This window comes from Fringilla coelebs, assembly GCF_963513975.1.
Source record: "Fringilla coelebs genome assembly, chromosome: 6".
NCBI classification, from domain to species: Eukaryota; Metazoa; Chordata; class Aves; order Passeriformes; family Fringillidae; genus Fringilla; species Fringilla coelebs.
This window is the reverse complement of record NC_140034.1, coordinates 48,506,880-48,526,445: the sequence shown is the minus strand read 5'-3', so window position 1 is coordinate 48,526,445 and position 19,566 is coordinate 48,506,880. Positions and strand designations below refer to the sequence as shown.

The 19,566-nt window shown below is 38.2% G+C and overlaps 1 protein-coding gene across 2 annotated transcripts; it reads right to left on the bottom strand.

Annotated features, from left to right (window-relative positions):
• Positions 1 to 415: 415 nt before the first annotated feature.
• Positions 416 to 19,562, bottom strand: TSG101 (tumor susceptibility 101). 2 transcript variants are annotated; one of them, XM_084207953.1, is made up of 10 exons: positions 19,433 to 19,562; positions 16,012 to 16,096; positions 13,570 to 13,635; positions 12,817 to 12,980; positions 11,352 to 11,478; positions 9,027 to 9,093; positions 7,342 to 7,436; positions 2,511 to 2,713; positions 1,339 to 1,578; positions 416 to 748 (listed from the first exon to the last, which is right to left on the bottom strand). In XM_084207953.1, exons 1-10 carry the CDS (start codon positions 19,472 to 19,474, stop codon positions 659 to 661), a joined length of 1,179 nt encoding a protein of 392 aa, XP_084064079.1. In that variant the 5' UTR covers positions 19,475 to 19,562; the 3' UTR covers positions 416 to 658. The 2 variants fall into 2 exon arrangements, with proteins under 2 accessions (XP_084064079.1, XP_084064080.1); XM_084207954.1 differs by having other exon boundaries at positions 7,342 to 7,433.
• Between the last annotated feature and the right edge of the window lie 4 nt (positions 19,563 to 19,566).

Sequence of the window (19,566 nt, the reverse complement as noted above, 5' to 3'; positions counted from 1 at the left end):
TGTCTCCTTGTTTTTCTTAATAGGGCTTTGTCTCCCCATGCAGTTCTACTCCCACCCACCTAAATCAATTCTATTTTTCAAGTCACACTAACTCAAACATCACTTGTATAATCATGTTAAGTGTACAGCTGTGCTTCAGGCAATTATATATTCATGGAAGTCTCACCCAGGTTTTAAAATAAACTCCAACCTCTTCAGAGCCAGCAGGAACATGAAAAGCCTTAAGGCAAAGGCTCAGTCTTAAGCTATGGTGGCTATGGTGCTGAGACCAAGAACCTTTTGCGTTTTCAGTTTTCACTGGTCATAATAAATGTGATTTTCTCCAGTTTGGCAAAACGTCTTCCAAATCTCACAAGTGGAAGCATGGTTAAGCTGACACTGCATATTTGAAAAGAAAGCACATCATACACAGCTCTGTAGAGGAAGAAAATATGCAACAAGTTTTATTCAGCGTTAAGTCCACCAGCACAAAGATTACAGGAGATAGAAAGTGCATTAATAAAAGCTAGTCTTTACCAAAAAGAAAATATATTATTGATTCAAAATATCTTACACTTGGATGATGTAATAACTTACTCTGGGCACCTACTGATTAAGAGAAAGATCAAGAGAATGGCTGCTTCACAAGGAAACCTAACTTCCCAGCTGGTCTGGGAATTCAGTAGAGATCACTGAGTCCAGCAGTCTTCCTTGCTTTCTGCATCAATGCCCTCAGCTGGAACTGCTTGCGAGACAGGAGACGTACATGCTGCAGACAGAAAAACAACAGCTGGCTATCGTAAAGTTCTGATAAAAACTCAATACTGCCATACAAATGTACTCTGGGATCCAAATGGGATGTCGGTTTTTTGGAAACATTAAATTCATTGTTCTACTAAATAGCATTTTCTTGGCTTAAAATGACTGGCAGGTGGCTACCAAATGCAATCACTACAATCTATTTGTTGTGATTTTTAATTATTAACTAATTCATTAAATTATAATATTAATAATTAATTATTAACTCCACACATATTCTTATCAAAGTAATAATATGCACTCCATAAGGTGCAATCAGACTAATGCACTTCCCATGGGGCAGAGAATGATTCTTCTAACAGCAGATAAACAGAACTAGCAAGGTCTACACAAGAAGGAAACAACATGACTTTATATTTATAATGCTTTCAAAACTGGTCTTTAAATTCTGAAATCACTTGCTAAAACTTATGCCTGAATATTCCTGTTCCTACACGATCCTCTTCTGTGAAGAGATCATGAACATTAGTAAGCAGAACCAAAGAGTCCAAAGTAAACACATTTAAAATGCACATCTTAAAAACATCCCAAGAAACCTACCTTTAAAAAGACATCTAAATCTATCACTCCACGTCTCAGTGCTTCCCCAAGGTAGAAAATGGTGTCTTCAATTGCATTTTCCTCTGCATATAAGTTCAGGATCTGCTTGTAAAGTGGTGCTGTAGGAATTATAACTTCATCTATGTCGTTATTTTCTGACTGACTTTCCATTTTCTCTAAGGCAGAACTGAGCTCCTCATCCTTCTTTTTGAGAAGTTCAATGTTCTTGTCAACTTCAGCCTAAAAACAATTAAGATGTTTATCTTCTTGTGATACAATTGTCTAGATGAAGGAGTTTTAGACATACCAGTTCATTCTGTACTTCTTTGCTTATCTTTACGATTTTTACAGAAGAAAGCGTTATCAATCTGTGGATTTCAGATTCTTTTAAAGGAGTAACATCTGCTTTAGATAATGTCAATCCATTACCCATTTATAACTGTAGAGAAGGCATGCCAACACTCCAAGTATTTCTAAGTTGCCTCATTAGGAAAAATAACCATTTAAACTAGCTAAAGATAGTAAAAAGAAAGCCAAAGTATTTTTTTTTTCGAATGCAGTATTCCCCAGTACTCTAGTCCAATTAATAATTTCTAATGACTTTTTAAAACCACATCTGAACACTGAGCTGGATTCAAAAACTGTTGATCAATCCCAGAATCTTTCTCCTGAGCAGCAGTGCAAGGAGCAGATGGACTAAGCAGAAGCTGCCTTAAGAAGAAAAGCAGGAATTTCTGAGCATACTTTGAGTAGGAGAGACTACTGGGAAAGAAGTTATACAAGGAGGCTGTGACCAAAATCAGTGTTCTCTGCACTAAGACACTGAAATGTTCTCCAGTACTGCTGTTACACATTATTATCAAGAAACTGAGATGCAAATATTAAATAGTCTCACACCACTAACATCTTTCAGGAAGAATGGGGGAAAATAATACTGTTCCTCTATTACTGAGCAATGACATTTCTAAGACACATGCAGGACACTGCATCTCATGGTCACTGCTATTTCTAACTTGCTTTTGTCTGAGCACAAGCCCCCAGCTGCAAAAGAGGGAAAGCACAATGCACTGGAAGCTTTGTTTTTTCTCGCATGATTAAGGATTAATTAATTCCAAGCCTCTGTTCACTACTAGGAATACTCAGGTGGGGAGCAGAGGCTCCTCTCAGCTTACCACTTCCTGATCCAGACGAGTCACCATCTCTTCCAGTTTCTGGTGCCCCTTCTTCAGGTCCTCCTCCGTGCGTTTCAAGGCGTTGAGCTCGGCTTGTGCGCGATCCATCTCCTCCTTCATGCGCCACCTCAGCTTGTCGCTGACGGCCGAGATGAGGGAAGCGCGGATGGTGTCCTCGCTGATGGTGCCGTCTCTGCTGGGTCCTGCACAAGGACGTTTCACAAGCTTAACATGCATGCTGGGCTGCACTATAAAGCCAGCTAGAATAGCAAGTGGCCAAGCTGCTCTATGGACTTCAGCAGTGTGAGACACTAAAATAAACTGTTCTTCATAATGATTTCCAGAAGCAGCAAAGAGATCACAGTGAGATAATATACACTAGGATGGACACAAGTAAATGTAAGAGTATGCATCCATTCATTCACTTCACTATTCCCACATCCACACTCTTTTTTAATTTTAAAAACGAGGTGGCCATTTCCTCTGAAGTCCATAAACGTTACTAGTCCAAGACCTTTTAAAGAAGAACAAGAGTTAAGGGCAGGACATATTCAACCACAATTAATGTAACAGCTGGCTCGAGACAATGAATTTACCTACTACAGGTATTAGTTTGGGGTTTGTTGGTTTTTGTTTTGTTTTTTTTTTTTAATTGCCTACCCTGGTAAGGAAAGTTTTAAACTAGGAAAGACAAAGGGAGAGTTATAGACACCACCCACGCAGCTCAAGTGGGGATACTCCCAGGAAGGGCATGCAGCCCAGGTTCTCATGGGGAACCACCGTGACACCTGCTGGAGGGACAACACAGCCAGAACACACAATCCAGGAGATTCCTGGAAAGCACTAACAATAACTTTCTCATACAGATATAGCCAATGAGGAAAGACGTGCTGCTGGACCTTGTAGAACTAACAAGAAACATCTGAAGGAACATCTGGTTGGAGATGTGAAGGTTGGGGCAGCCTTGGCTGCAGTGACCATGAGATTATGGAGTTCTGCATCCCACAAGTAGAAAGCAGGGCAATTAATAAGACTGCAACCCTGGGCTTCATGAGAGCTAACTTTGGCCTCTTCACAGATCTTCTTGGAAGAATTCCATGGGAATTTACCATAGAGGGAAGAGGGGTCCAAGAGAGCAGGTGAATATCCAAGGATCACTTCTTCCAGGCTCAAGAACAGTAAGTATATCCCTATGGGCTAGTGAGCAGAAGGGCCAGGAGACCTGAATAAGCTTCTGAAAATCAGCCTTTCAAGGATTATTTCAAAAGTCTGTCACTAACACACTTTTAAATAGAAAGGCAAGTACTTTGTGTCTGTCACAGGAAGTGCAATATGTCTCCAGACCAGGAAACTCAGAGTGCTCTAGCAAATGTGAAGTGGCTGCTGGTGATATTTATCACAAAGCACTTCAATTATTCTGTGGGAATAACTGGAGGATCACAGTTTCCCCAGGCTTGTGCCTCACACCTTCTAGATCAGTGAAATTTCAACTGGATTGTAACAACAAAGCAAGATTACAGCAGCTTTTGTGCCTAAACTTCACAACTGCTATGAATGAAAAGCCAAGAGATTTGAATATCTGTAACTGCAAAGAAAATAAGCAAGAAGAATTTTTGCCAGCGTATCTTTTTATCCTGAGACACAGCTATCAAAACCCTGAAGCTGTTACAGCATTATGCACATCACATTTTCCAGAGCCCTAGATTTCAAAAAACATCAAAATGAAAAAATACTCATCACTGTTCACGTGATTCTTGTATAATTGAATACTTCTTTTTTAAAACTTCTGCTATCAAAATAAGACTGCATAAAATTGTATCTCTTTCCTATGCTTTTTACTCTGTTCCTGTCCACAAAACCTACACCAAGCCACATGGGTGGGAAAATAAAGCTATGCAAATGAATGACAGGAACTACAGGAAGAAGCACATCACGCTTACTAATCCATCAAAGCCTTCTAAAATAAAAAAAACATAAATTTTGATCATTACTAATGTGAGCACTTTGCATACATATAATTTGCAGCAAAATATGTGTACTTTTTAAAAAAAATAAGGAAATTCCCCCGAAAAAATAAAGAGACTGAATTATTACACAACTGGTGCACGAAATGCCTTAAGAAAATATAAATGTCCCAACACTTCATCTGATTTACAGCTGTGGCCTAAAAAATTCACTCTGTTGCCAGTCAACAAGATAATTTGCAAAATTTGGTGAACTCTTAGAGCCAGCAACAGAAGTTGTCAAATAGCACCATATACACAAACCCAGGAATCCATCATTGATGCTTCTTACGAAAAGGAGAAAAGAACAACAGCACTTTCTACACTGAGAAATAAAACTTAAACTATCTAGGACAGAGTTTATTCACTGTATAGGACTTCCTGATTAAGGTATGGCCTGATTTCCCTTCAAAAAACAGCATTAGCATGATTTTAGTTACTGTTTACTTTACATAATTAATTATATTCTAACACAAAGTCGGAAACAGCCAGAACCAGTCTCAGTAAAACTTATGCTTACTTTCTTATCCCCTGACATCCCTCACTCTGGGAGTTTTTATGCAAGACTCACTTTAACAGTTAAGTAGTACAGAGGAAAAAAAAAATAAAATCACAATACACCTAAAAAAATACAAGTTCCCACAGAAATGCCACCAGGTAGGGTAGAGGTCTTTGAACATAAAAAGCATCATTTTAATACAGCTCAATGAATGTATCTTCTTACAGAGCATGAACCCACAGCATCTTCTGTCACTTCCATAATTAGCCCAGCTTGGAGAAGATTTCATGGCACATGGTCATTAAATCAACAGAACTCTGAAACCTTTAACCTTTACTAGCAGAGTCTATTTTCAGAAGTGACCTTATAGAATCATCAAACCAGTAACTGCATCAGAAAAGTAATTAATGGGAGATGACTGAACAGAAAGAAAAAGCCTAAAGGATTTATTTGTAAAACCAGTGATGGTAAAAAAACTTGAGCTACTTTGCATGAAAAATTTCATTCTATTCAAACTAGGTTAGAACTAGGTTCACTATAGGAAACACCACCACCCACACATAACTCTGCAGTAGTGACAACTGATATGCTCCTAAATAAACTATCACAGTAAACCACAGCCAAACAAACTGCACAGAAAAGAAACATTTTAAGTTCAAAAGAAAAAACAATACTGGACTAAAAAACACCCAACAAAACAAACACAACAAAACCACCTCACAATATTTTAAGTGTAGAGGATGATCAAAGAGATGTGTTTGCATTTCATCTGGCCCAAGCGATAAGCCACGTAAACAAGGTGTAGGCTTTTACCTAGCTGCAGCTAACGAGTCAGTGTAACATTAAATTGTCACTATGAAACCTGCCATTACAACTTGGTATCACACATGATCTAACTCAGGACTGGAAGAGTCTTCCATCTTTGCCAGATACTGCACCTCTATTCATCTTCAGTGGGATTGAAAAGGAAGGAAAAAAAATAGAATATATTTCTATTTTAAATTAACATTTTGCTACATAAAGGCAAAACTGGATTTGTTTGAGAAAGACACTGCAGAAAGCCAAGTTTGCCTAGAAAGGTTATCAGCTCCCTACAAGAGAGCCAGTGGAGACCATGAATTCTCCAGGACACAAGTGCAGCCCCACAACACCAAGCACTATTTGAGGTACTTGAGTGGGACAGCAGCTTCCCTGCACTGTGCATGGCAGACTCACATCACCTCAGAGGGGAGGGGACCACTGAAGCAGCCAAGAACTTTCAGAAATACTTTCTTAATTGAAAAGGCTGAAAGAACTTGGACACAAAGGACAGGATCAGGCACAAGAAAAATACAACATACAACTTACTGCTGCTTTCAAATTCTGTAGTAACAGAACTCCTCAGATATTTTAGTAAGAGTAAAGTAGAAGCATCTCTCTTCCCTTGCCTTGTCCCCATGTATGTGAAGAAAAATCACAAAATACACACAGTTCTGGAAAGAAAAGACATTCTATGACTCTAACCCAGGCCATTCCATAAATAACTGAGTTCACACATTAGATGGAGAACCTACGGATGCACTTCTAAATTACAGGGCTTAAGAGTCTACAACGGATTGCTAATGAACAACAGAATCTACACCCTCACCATGTAACCGTGCCAAAGGGAATATCAGCCAGCTGGAAAGTCACTGCACCCGCCTCCCACTGCACTAGGTGACATCTATCACTGGTTCCCAGTCTTCTACACATACACTGGCAGTGAGGGGCAGGGTGGAAAGCAAGGGCCACAGAGCAGCAGACTGGGAAAAGACACAGGTCAACACCCTAAATGCTGATGCTGAAGGGAACAAAGGAGGAAGTGACAAGTAGAGATCAATAAGAAGCAACAGGGAAGAGGCTGGAGAAGAAACTCACTAAAAATGAAGCTCATTCCAAACTGCTACTTTAGAAAGTTACTATTTTGGGAGGAAAGAAAGTATAAATAGAGTCCACTAGATATTTAAATGATGATAAAGGTATTTTTCTAAACCACGAACAGAGTAACGCAGACAATCAAAAGTCACCTACAGATAAAGGGTAAGGAAAATCCCATGTAGTTACATGCAGGGCTCTTCAAAATATTCATGAAGCACACACAATGTATTGAATAAACCCCAGAAATATATCAAATTCCTGACTGAAGGTGAATAAAATGTATTTTTTTCTTCCTTTGAATAAAGTTTAATTAAAAATCAATGCTCTGGAACTTCAGAGTAAGAACAACATGTTCTTTTTTCCATTTCATTTATTTACATATCAGTTACAGAGAGAAGCTTTACTTCAGAGAAACCCTTTCCAAGGTACTCACCAACAGTGGTGACAGGAGGCTGCGAAGGGTAGTACTGCACACTAGTGGTTGCTGGAAAGGGAACACCACCTGGGTAAGGATAGTTTGGGAAGCTGCTTTGACAAAGAAAGATATGCTAATGTTATGCAACTTTAGTAAAATATCATCCATCTAGATTATCTTTATTGCCACCATGAAAAACAGTCATTTGCATAATAAAAACGTTAAAATTGCAGGCATTTTTCCTGTTCACATTAACATCTTTCAGAACTGGTATTTCTGGTATTAAGGTACCATTTTATCTGAAACCCTATCTAGTTATTGCCTGGTCAACATTTGGATAACAAATTCTCCTGAATCTCCTTGTTTTGCTATGTGAAATGCCACAAGCATCCAAAACAAATTATTCTAGCTACAAACTCCCCCACAACAATTTCAAATTAATAATTTTTAATATGAGAACAGTTAAGAAGATGGCTGATGAACTGCTTTATGTGAATGCTGTTAAAAATATGGTTGCAAGGTGAAAACTACTCCCCCAGAAATTTTCAGTCCTGCTCCGATGGATAAAGAAAGCCAAAGTATTCATTTGCTCATTGAAACAATAATGAGGTGACATGTGATAGTCTACAACATCTTTCTAAAATACATTTGCTATCAAATAAAACAAGGACACAAATTAGTCAGTACAGGACTGAGAAACACCAGCATGTAGCAGAGTATTAGAGTAATATTTAAACAAAGCATTCCAAAAACCCCCGCAAAATATAAAATAAGCATGTTCTGTCTCTCTTCAGGTAACTGCAAATTTAATAGTTCTTAAAACCTTCCCATTAATTAATAAATTATAAATTTTAAAAACAGTTCTTCTATTACTTTTGTACAAACATTAAGAGCACTTTAAACAAACATATTTAGGAGGAAAAAACATGCTGTAAGAACTTAAAAAAAATCCTAACTTTTCTCCTCTTAAAACATAACACTCCCCCCCTCCCAATCCTCACAGGTTTTGCCATTTAAAATTTTTTAAAAAATAAACATGCTTCATATTACACCAAAATCTCATATGCTCCTACCACAAAATCAGGTCATAAGGATATTACTAATAAAAACAATTACTTATGATGTAAAAAATATAAATACACACTAGGAGGCAGTAGTCAACATCTCTATTTACTATTTACTAACGCAGATCTGCAAGTCTTCTGGAAATGCTTGATTCCTAACCATTATATAGAAAGAAATCCTGGTTAATATTAATGAAAAGCTTTTGAAGTAACTTTGTGTTCTTCAAATTCCCTTAGATTACTCTAAGTGCACATTTATGCTGGAGTCAAGGTTTGTATTAGCTCAGCAAAATTTTGTTCAATTTTTGAGATGCTAATAAAATCCTGACTTTTAGGGGTACATTTCTTTCTATGTCATATAAAATATAAATATACAAAAATATAGGAGTGAAGAAAGATAACAGCCGGCAGGTAATTTCAAAATCTATTTATCACACCCATATATATTTTATTTGAAGTAACTAAGAATGCTAGACCTTCCTCCAATTTTGGCTACTGACAAGAATTCAGCCCTCACTTTTAACAAAGCCTGCTAACATGAATACAACAGATACACCATATGAAAATACAATTATGATTAGACACTATTCAGTGAACTTCTCCATCAGGAAAATGACAATAGTTTAAAGGGGCTCTTACCTTGGGTTTGGAGTGCTTGACGCTGGATAGGGAGATATACCACCTGGAATTCCTGGCACATAGGAAGCTAAATAAAACAAGAATTTTGTGCATTTTTACATTTCAGAAGTTAAAATCCTCAATGTAAAGAAGTTCTTCCTGATATATAAAAATACTCCTATTGTTATATGGAATTTTTTTCCTTAATCATTGCTTTATACTACTGCATGGATAAAAGCAGGTGCTGATTTAAAAATGCACAACAAATAGGTGTACTAAGAAAAAAAAAGAATCTGCAGCTAGGGTACTCAGAAAAAAACCCTAAAACATGGTATTTAAGATGACCCACCTGAAGAGCTCTTTCCAATTTTTATGTAATAGCTGAAAAAAGAATTTAACCTTTCTAGCCAATGATGCCTTCCCACTAAATAACAAGTGCATAATTTAAGTACCTTTGGAGTAGTTGATTAGCTGTTTCATGATCCAACCATGTCCTTAGTGAGTAATTTCTGCTGTTTAGAAGTTGTATTTAAAAAATTTTAAATAATTTAAAAATTAAAAAATATTTAAAAATATAAATGTCTAAATAGTCTTAGCAAGTTTAAGATTTTTCCTGAGAAGCTGACAAAATTATGTTTTGGACATACTTATCCCACATTTCTAGCAATTTTAGAAATATTTTATCAAGTAACTTTTTTTTTTTAAAGAGCTATTAAGAGTGGAGATATTTCCACTCTTCAGTACTTTCAAATGCTTAAAATTTTTGTCAAAGGACTTTATTTCTTCTTAAACAATATATCTATAATGTGAAGAAACCCAAACCCTAAATGTCTGTAAAATAAGGGAAGTCTGATTACACTAGTAAAACTAAGTAGCTATTAATAATTTCAAAACCCTGAAACATTTTCACTAGAATTACTTCAGCTTTGAAGAAATTCATAGTACTTCAGCTCAATTCAATTGAAAATAGTAATTCAAAGCACTTCAGCTTTGAGTGACTACAAGAGCAATCAAATGTGGCTCATTGCAAGTTTGTCCTTAAGGCACAAGTCACAGCCCCTGCTAAAACTACACTTATACTGACCCCCACTGTTCCTGGAAAATCAGGACAACCCAACCCTCTGGTGCCCTCACAAGCAGGGTAGCCACAGACAAGCTGAAAAGTCCCAAACACCTGCCTTTAGTCAATTATTCCTAATGGTCCCATTTATGATTGCTACCCATTTTCTCCCAGGTTCAGAGCCTAAAACCTTTCTGAAAATGGGTTCTGCTGGAAATGGCAATGAATAGCACTTCAGCTTTTCAAAAATAACACTGTGATCAAGTTAAAGCCATATTTCAATAGAAAATGGACACAGCCTTAAAAATCTGGCAAAAATAAATAATTATTTATTATTATACAAATACAGCTACTGCACCATTAAATTCATGTGGCACTGTTATAACCTTATTAAATAAACAATCTCCAGCTAAACTGCTCTCCCTTTCCTACTCTCCCAGTCTTCGGCTTTAGGTCTATGCTACTATTTTTTTTTGGCTTTTTCCCACCTAATACAGAGTATCCTCCTGGAAGAATTTCTAGGATTTTCTGCTTCCCACTTCTTTTTCCCCCACCTACCTATTCCCAGTCTTTAAAATAAGATGTCTCCAGAGGTTTAAATAAATAAATAATTTAAAAAGTCTTGAGGATTTTTGCAAGAACATAAGAATGGGTACCAAGTAAGAACACCAACTTAACAGAGAACAAAGAATAAAACAATCACAAGGCAGGGTTTTTTTAATAGTCAGCCAGCAATTTGAAAAAAAAAAAAGAAAAACAAACCTGACACACAGGAGTGTGGGCATATGAAACAAGCTGTAGGCATGCTTGTGCTTATGAAATCAATGGTTGCAGGATATTTACAAGATGGGCTTGTATTATTAGAATGAAAGAAACTGAGATACAAAGCTATTTGAATATCACTTTGTTAGTCTATCTTGGAATGTTGAAAGGACAGTGGTTGTTTTGAGGGTGTTTGAGAGTGTTCTGGCTTTGTCTGAGTTTTGCTGTGTGTTATAATACAAACTTGATTTATTTTTCCCCTCTAAAACCCAAAGGCTCACATGAATTCTTAGACTCACAGAACCTTTTTACTTGGAAAAGACCTTTAAGATCATTGAGTCTAACAAGGTAAAGTGAAGTAAATTCACAGCCCAGGTGAATTCATTAGTCAGCAATATAAAGGTAAATATAAAAAGGCAATATAAAAGGTAAAACGCACAGTTTGTGGGCAAACTGTGCAGGGCAACAATCCCTTTGAATATTAAGATGATTATTTGCAGAAAGGAGTAGGGATGAGCACTTACTGGTTGGTGGGCCTGTTGCCTGGTAAGGGGGGTAGCTGGAGGAAGCAGTAGGACGAGAAAACACTGGAGGTTCCTCTCCAAACACAACAATCATGACCTGGATCAGCTCCAACAAGTCTGACTGGGGCTGGGAGGGAAAGCAAATCACAAGTTGCTCATTTTGCTAAAAGACAGTTTAACTGACTGTAGCAACAATAGGATGCCATTCCATCAGCTCTCAAAGGCATTCCTTTTATTTGTGGGTTTAAATGTTCTTAAAATGTGCATCTCTCATGTGTATATATATGTGCATAATTAACTTCCTTTCTGGATTCTATTACACATACCAAACCCAGTCAGCTTGTACTCAAAACCATACAGCAAAACACAGCCAGAAAAAACTGTGTAATACATGGTTCCATATCAACTGCAGGACAATAAATGACTGGGTATAAATGTCCAATGATGAACCAGAATAATATTTTAAAAATGAAATCTACCACCCAACATGAAAAATATATAGATCCCAAGTGTTTTAGACATTTCAATTTCATACATCACAGCTTTTGCTCTGATTCAGAATGCCTCAACAGAAAAAATATCCTAACCCACTAAGGAGTGGTATAAACCTCCCTGAAATACAGTTGAACCAGGCCTATCTGTTTATAACTACTTAATACAGGCATGATTTCATTTTGCCAAAATATAAACAAGCATCATGACTGCAGCACCAGATTAAATACCCCAATTTAGAGTTTACTTAGCTCTATAATCCACTTGCTTATTTTTTACCAACCCCTCAAACTGAAAGAATTCTGTATCAGCTGTACCTTAGATGATCCTCTTGCTTTGTGCAACACCTGACTTGGGCAGTGTTTTTCCACTATTACTATGCAAGCACTGAACTACCACACACCCAGCCTTAGTGAATGCATTCCTGTTAATCACTTTTTACAGAACCATGCATCTTGTATCATTTTTCTAATCTTGTCAACAAAGTTCAGCTTCTTTACAAGTCCATGTTTTGGCCAAAACTGCTATGAGGCCTGCACTGCTCAATGCCTCTATTTATTGGTAAAGCAAATATATCCATATACATGAGGCTCCAGGAATGTCTGCATAAAGAAGACCAAGAGCTTGTAAAAGTCCATTTTAGTCACAGAGATGTTTTAAGTAAATTTATAATTTCCCTTCAGTAAATATTCTTATCTCACCAATCTTCACATCACTCTCTTGCCAGGGGAGAGGACACCTTGTGCTGCACTGTTTAATCAGACAAGTTGTAACTGAAAATATAACATTAAATAACCAGAACACAGAATGCAACATCCTGAACTTTAGGACATTCCAAAGAACACACAGTTGATTTTATTTTAAAAATGGTTTAAGATCTCTAACAAAGACTATGGTTTTTATTAAAAATTATACAACTTTCTTGAGGAATGCAGAATGAGCAGTTTGAGAACTTCAAGTTCCCTATACTTACGTATTTCCACTCATGCAGGTAAGGAAGGTATATCTTTCCATTTGCATCAACATGCTTCCCAGTTTTTATTGTCATAGAGCTAGTGGGTTTAACAAAACAAATTGGGGGGTTGAAAGGGTAGGTGTCCAGCAGCCACAAGCAAATTGGGATATTGTATGTGTTACCTAGAAAAGATATTTCAAAAGATTTTAGAAGTTGTCTCAATTCTTCAACTGTCCTCCTGTATTCAGGTTCATAAAAACTCCTAACTCCAGTAGAGTCAACTTCTAACAAAGAAGCCAGAGCCAAAATTTACTAATAACATTCAATGAATAGGAACACTATGGCCACCAACTCAACATTTTTCAGAACAATTTACAAAATTTGATTTACAATCATCATTCACCACTAATACACAGTCTCATTTGTTCTACAATGCAACATTATAAGACTCTAATTTGAATTATCATTAGCTGCAGAAATAAATGGTTTGTAACCCTCAATTCAATGGACAAGCCTGAGAAAATGTGCAATGTTGAAAGAAAAAATATGCTACAAAGCTGTAAATGACTGAAGAAGCAATGCTCAGCATGCAAATTTTATCCTGCAGCAAAAATGGAGAGCAATTTTTTAAAAATATTTTACTTTGGACAAGTAAAGGATTTCAAGAAAAGAGTGATCACAGAAGTAGTGAAGTTGAATCAGGGCAAATCAAAGTTTTTAATGCAATTTGGGAAAACAATGGGGATGATGATAATTATAATACATGAATACCTCTGTAAGGCACAGGAATGGTTCCACTGAGGCTCATCAACTCCCTGGATGAACCATCATTAAAAACTGAAAGAGAACAAACAATATTTTTAAAACAAACATACTGGTTATGTTAATCTTGGTTCAGGTTATTATCCATCTATTTATTGGCAAAAGTTTTCACAAGTTACACACATATAAACTCAGCCTGAAAGGTTCAGCTCTTGCACATGTATGGATTAGCAGATGACTGTCCACAGTCAGGCAACTCTTTATGAATAACACACTTCTGAGAAATGAATGATTAATCATTGTCAAACCACCTTCTCTACAAATAAAACTGTTTCCTCATTCAGTGACCAAATAAAATGATGGAACCTTGCAAACTGCAAGTAATGCAAGTTGCTGAAAAGATAATCTGAACTCAAACTTGATTAAAAAACAACTCTCATCTGAGGTTTATTAAAGAATCCCCTATGCCTTCTTCAAAAAAACAGCTCAGCAAGAATACTGAAAATTCCTGGGCCACAGGCATTTATTACAAAATCAGTAAAGGTAATTTAACCAAACAGTAACACACTGAAGAGGAAGAAAAAGTGCTTGACTCTGACAAATATTAGTCACAAACTGCACAAGAACTCTGACCTAATTTAGTTTCCTCATAATTTGAATCCAATACATTATTCTTGGCTGAATGAATCAGCTTCTGTTGAGGAAGCTTTTATCTTCTTAATTCCTACTGAAAGTTTCTAGCCATAATTCAAATGTAGGTTACTGTGCACAGTTATTGTGGTGCTGATGTTCTGCAGAGGCAGGTAGAACATATTGGGATGTCAATGGGGGTACATATTTAATTATTAATAGGAACTTGAAAACTGTCTCATCAGCAATGCATATGTCAGATTATGCTCTTCTCTGATTTAGAGATGGGGCAATTGAGAGGCATTTTAAAATCTTTTATTGCATTTTTAGTCTCATGAGAAGAGTGAGACAATACAGATGTTATAATTTACACCATCACAATTAGAAGCTAACCATTTCCAAATTACAATTCACTATAAGTGTTTCTTGGCCTATCAGCTTGTGCTATACCGTGCTGTAAATGTCTTAAAACCAATCATCTAAAATTACCGGTCCTGGGTCCTACTATAGTGTATCTTTCATAGTTCTATTTCTCCAAAGTATCTAGTCTTATTCATAAGGCCATCCTTTGAAACTTATTTCTAGTTCCATGCATTTCTAAGTCAGCAGTTCTTATCTCAAAGTTTGCATACAGATGCATACTATGTGAGCCCTCTATCAGGCTTTGAGAATTCTACACAAATCCATTTCCCACATTTCCCCCTCTCTCTTGAATGGAAAAAACTTTTTTGATGGCTTTGTTCATTGTTTGTCATGTACAGCGAAGGACACAAGAATTCTCGACAAGTCCCTTTCCCACATGTAATCACTTTCTTGCAGCTGATGTCACTGCTACAAATAATATCGATTATCTGTAAGTGATTCTGTGCTTAGCCTCTTCCAGGCAGCTTAAAGAGCATTAGGGAACACAAATGGCTACAGCTCAAGGATATCTGGAACTGTGATCACCATCTTATGCAAACTTGGGCAGCTATTCCAGCCACAGTCCTTTCACTCCTGCTTTGTTTTTTCAGTCACTGCATGAATTTTTATTTTTGTGACAGCTGCTGGCTAGCAGCTACTCAAGTTAAAACTAATTCACCTTTTGCCTGTCCATGCCCCTTCTTAATATTTCCCAATCCAGACGCACAATGTAAAAAGCAGAAGACTTTAAAATTTTTGATGATGTATTAGTAATATAAATTAGAACACAGAGGAATCCCACAGGTAACAGTTAAAAAAAGGTGGCCAAAAGAAGGCTGACCTCAGCACCTACAATGGCACACTGTATGCTGTGAAACCCTAGATATCATCTTCCTTTAACATGCTTAAACTTAAATTAACCTAGATACTTTAAAACAGCTAACAAAAAAACAGTGATTATCATCAATAATTTACATTATAAAACTCTCATGCCAATTTTCTGCATACTTGGCTGTTTTCTTCATACCCTTAAGGACGACCACAATGATTTTAAATGAGGCATTTCTTCATTGATTTACAGTTCTTCCTACACAGAATTTTAAAAATGTCTTTATATGGCAGCAAAGCTGAATTTGTAAGATACCAGCAATCTCAGGACACCAACTGATGACATCAGTGAGTGATTAACTAAAAGTTAAGCTGTGAAAAACGTGACACTTCTTGGCACATTAGATAGTTATTTTCTAAAGTAACCTTACTATATTACTGAGTCTGTGCTTCTAAAAAAGAGTTGATGTCAGAGACAAAAAAGAGCAACTCAACTAATGTTTTCTGGTGTTAATCTGCTTTTTCCCTCCACAAAAACTACCAAAGACACCTAACAATTCACCAAAAAAATTTTCTCCTGCACAGACTAACCATATGAATCCATGACAGGTTTGAGGTCCTTGTACTGAGATATAACACTGGTTGTCTCCTGTATGGTTAGGTCTCTATACTTGTACTGGAAAACAAAAGAGAAAGAAATTACTTCAGAAGCTAAATTTTTAGTATCATTTAATTCAATTTTTTATTTTACCCAACAGACAGCATTTATGAGAGTTTACATCTATACATGGACATTCTTCTCCACACTTAGTTTGGAATAATAATTTATTTGTCCATATTACTTAAATGACCACTGCCTATATAACCGATTGAACTTTAACAAGATGTTAAGTCATAACACGGATGCAAGCATCACCTGATTTGGGAAAGAGGTATTGCATTTTCTTTCATGTTCTACCACAACCAAGTGTATCTGAGAAATATGAATGAATCTTAAAAAAAAAACCCAAAAAACCAAAAGTCACCTCCAAACGACTACGGTGATGTTTTGAACATTCCCAATAAACAGCTATTGAGGATATGAACCACACAGATCTATTTCATAGCACTTTTCAAAGCAACACCATATTTATCAATCACTGATTAGCATTTACACGTATTTAGTCAGCTAGAAAGCAGACATATCAAGGCACAATATTACCAGCAATAATACTGGTTTTGCCCCAGGCTTTTTATCAGGAGCAGGGAGTAGAGCACAGATGCCCTGTAAAGCACAGATACATCACTACAGAATTCACCAGTCAGAGCCATAACCCACAGACAGCAAAGAGGCTCCTGGGCAACAGAGAGCTGGTTCACCACACAGTGCAGCCCTTTAGCCTTGTAATTTCTCCTGATAATTACTATTGAAAGGAAAAGCCAGCAATGTGGTCCCTTGACATTTTTTTCATTCTAATACAATTTAAAAAAATTTCAATCTTCAGATGTCTTAAGGAACACAGCCAGCAACCTTTCATTGAACCACGGTAGGAAGACAAAGGGCCCAGCACAATGAAATGTCTGACATCCAAAGCACGCAAATGTTAACAACATCTGAACAAATTAATTCAGACATTATCCAAGAGCAAACTGTGGTGCCACAGCTAAAGGTCACCTTGGCCCTGACAAACACTCACGAGTTGTGAAGCTTAGAAGTTAACTCTTCTTCCTGTCACCTCCAGAGACTGACAAGGATGCTCCTCTGGGGCATGACAACTTGGATTTACTGAGCAGAGATGAACCCACCATGCCACCTCAGCCTAGAGGAAGCACCAGCACCTCGGGTGATGCTGTGACTGCTCTTCCTCAAATGACCAAGGACAAAACAGCCACATGGTCTGTCTGCAAACTGCTGGTCTGTTGGACAGAAATCAACCCCTCCAGGTCCAGCAGGGATTCCTGTGTGCACATGGAAGCACCAGCACAGAGGTCAGTCAGTCCCTGGATGCTGTTTTGGTGGGAGGGCTGCAGCAAAGCATCTCAGCATCCTTTGTAAAACTGGTGCAGGATTGGGAGTGCGTAGCAGGGCTTGACAGAGCAACAACTTTGTTAATATTTGAATTCATTCCTCCCTCCCTCCCCAGCACCTGGCAGAAGCAGGAACAGGCATTGCCTGGACATGGAGGAATTTTCATGTACACCAGCCAGAGTCTGGCAGCACATACTCACACCACTGCAGGTGTTACTATAGGACAAATGACAGCTGGTCACCAGCTACTTTTAAAAGGAAGAGCCTTCTCATAGGAACAAACCTTATTGCCCAGGATAGAGCCTCAACAAGATTGGCATAACCACTATTAAGAAGAGAGCAGGACTCTGCTCCAAAAAGCACAAGGATCATAGAATGGTTTGGGTTGGAAGCAACCTCAAAGATGATCTTGTTCCCAGCGCAAGACAGAGAACCTGCTCAGAGCCCCTTCCAGCCTGGCCTTGAACATTGCCAGGGATGGGGCATGCACAGCTCCTCTGGGCAGCCTGTGACAGTGCCTTGCCACCCTGACAGTAAAGAGGTAAGCAGAGTCAGGCTTTACTTCCACTTTTGGCACAAGAATCTCAAGTTAGTTGAGTCAAGAACTGATAAAACAATGCCTGCCTGCTCAGCAGGCACTCTGCGAATCTGGCACACCATGGGGCTGATGAACCACAAATTTGGTTATTGGGGGTGCTTTCAAAAATTAGGCACAACACCTGAACATCAAGCAAGCATTTTCATACCCCTATTAAAACAAAGAAAGATAATATTCTTACAAACTGTTTTTACACTGAGTGATGATTACTTAGTACAGTTGTATGATTCCAGCTACTGCCACAAGCAAAATTAAATGTTAATTTCAGCTGTCAATTTCTGTACTTAGACTGATTTCCAATAAATGTCAAAATCTCTTCTGGAAAATATAAGATCCTAGTGGTTTCTACAAAGGTAACTAAAACTGACTAATTTGAATTCTTAATTTCCAGACTCCTTTTTCCTCCTCCATTCTCAGATTGCAAATGCATTCCGCTCATTTTACATACCAGGAAACAGATCACAGAAAGATGAAGCTTTTCAAGATCTGACAGCAGGTAAATACCTGAAGTTAAATTAAGTGCTTAGGTTCCCCCAAATGAGGACCAAGCTTTTGTTATCTCATACACTGAACTATCCAATATGTGAAATATCACTAAACTTCCTTCTCTCGAACAGAATTTGTAACTATTTTTTAAAAATAAATATAATGAAATAGCATCTTCATTTTTCATCACCTACAGAAAGTCAGACAGGAGTATAAATTTAACAAGTGTAGAGGAACAAGGACAATGGACTACCTTAAATTCTATTTCTTCTATGGCATTGCAGTAATTAATTTAGCAAAGACAGGTGTATAAAAATACACACACGATCTCATTTGCTGATACTGACTAGGTATTCAACACTCATTTTCAAGCTGATAAAAACAATCTGCTTATGATTCCATGCAGGTGAACGTGCCTTTGGTTTTGACCAGATTCTCTACTATTGTACTTCAGTTCAAAACGCTACACGTAGGATTAAATGCTGCCAAAAAAAAATTCCAACCCCCCCCCCAACAAACCCGTAACACCCGCTAAGCGCCAGCCTTAGGGGTGTTCATTCCAAGCTGCTGGACAAAGCCCAGTTTTCAGTGAGGAGTGGCACGCGTGGCTCTGCATGATTCAGTGGTTAATGATTTGCCTTCCATGAGATTTTCCCGTTTCCTTACACAGGGGCGATAACCAAACCCACCCCACCCCGGTCAGTGATGCTGAGCTCGCCTTGTCCCTCCTGTGACCGGGGAGCTCAAGTGCCGTGTGCCCCGCCGGTGCCTGGCCCTGTCCCAGCCCAGCCCCGCAGCTGGGCACGACCATTTTAGGCTCGCTGCGCCGTTCCTCCCTTCCCGACCCAACTCCCCGGAGCCTCGGGGCGCTGGGCCCCGCTGCCGCCCGCGGGCCGAGCCCGGCCGGGCCGCGCCCGTACCTTGGTGAGCATCTTCTTGAGCTGGCTCTCGGACACCGCCATGGCGGCCGCCCCTCGCTGCCGGTGTCGGTGCCGCGCTGGTCCCGGTGCCGCCGGCCCGGCCCTACATAAACACAGGAAGCGGCCGCGCGCCC

Excerpts from the sequence above, each read along its gene's own strand:
- TSG101 (XM_084207953.1), bottom strand. The coding sequence starts at position 19,474 with ATGGCGGTGTCCGAGAGCCAGCTCAAGAAGATGCTCACCAAG. Across the intron at positions 9,094-11,351 it reads GGCAACAGGCCCACCAACCA|CTTCCTATGTGCCAGGAATT; the intron begins GTAAGTGCTCAT and ends TGTTTTATTTAG. Across the intron at positions 7,437-9,026 it reads TCAAGCACTCCAAACCCAAG|CAGCTTCCCAAACTATCCTT; the intron begins GTAAGAGCCCCT and ends TCTTTGTCAAAG.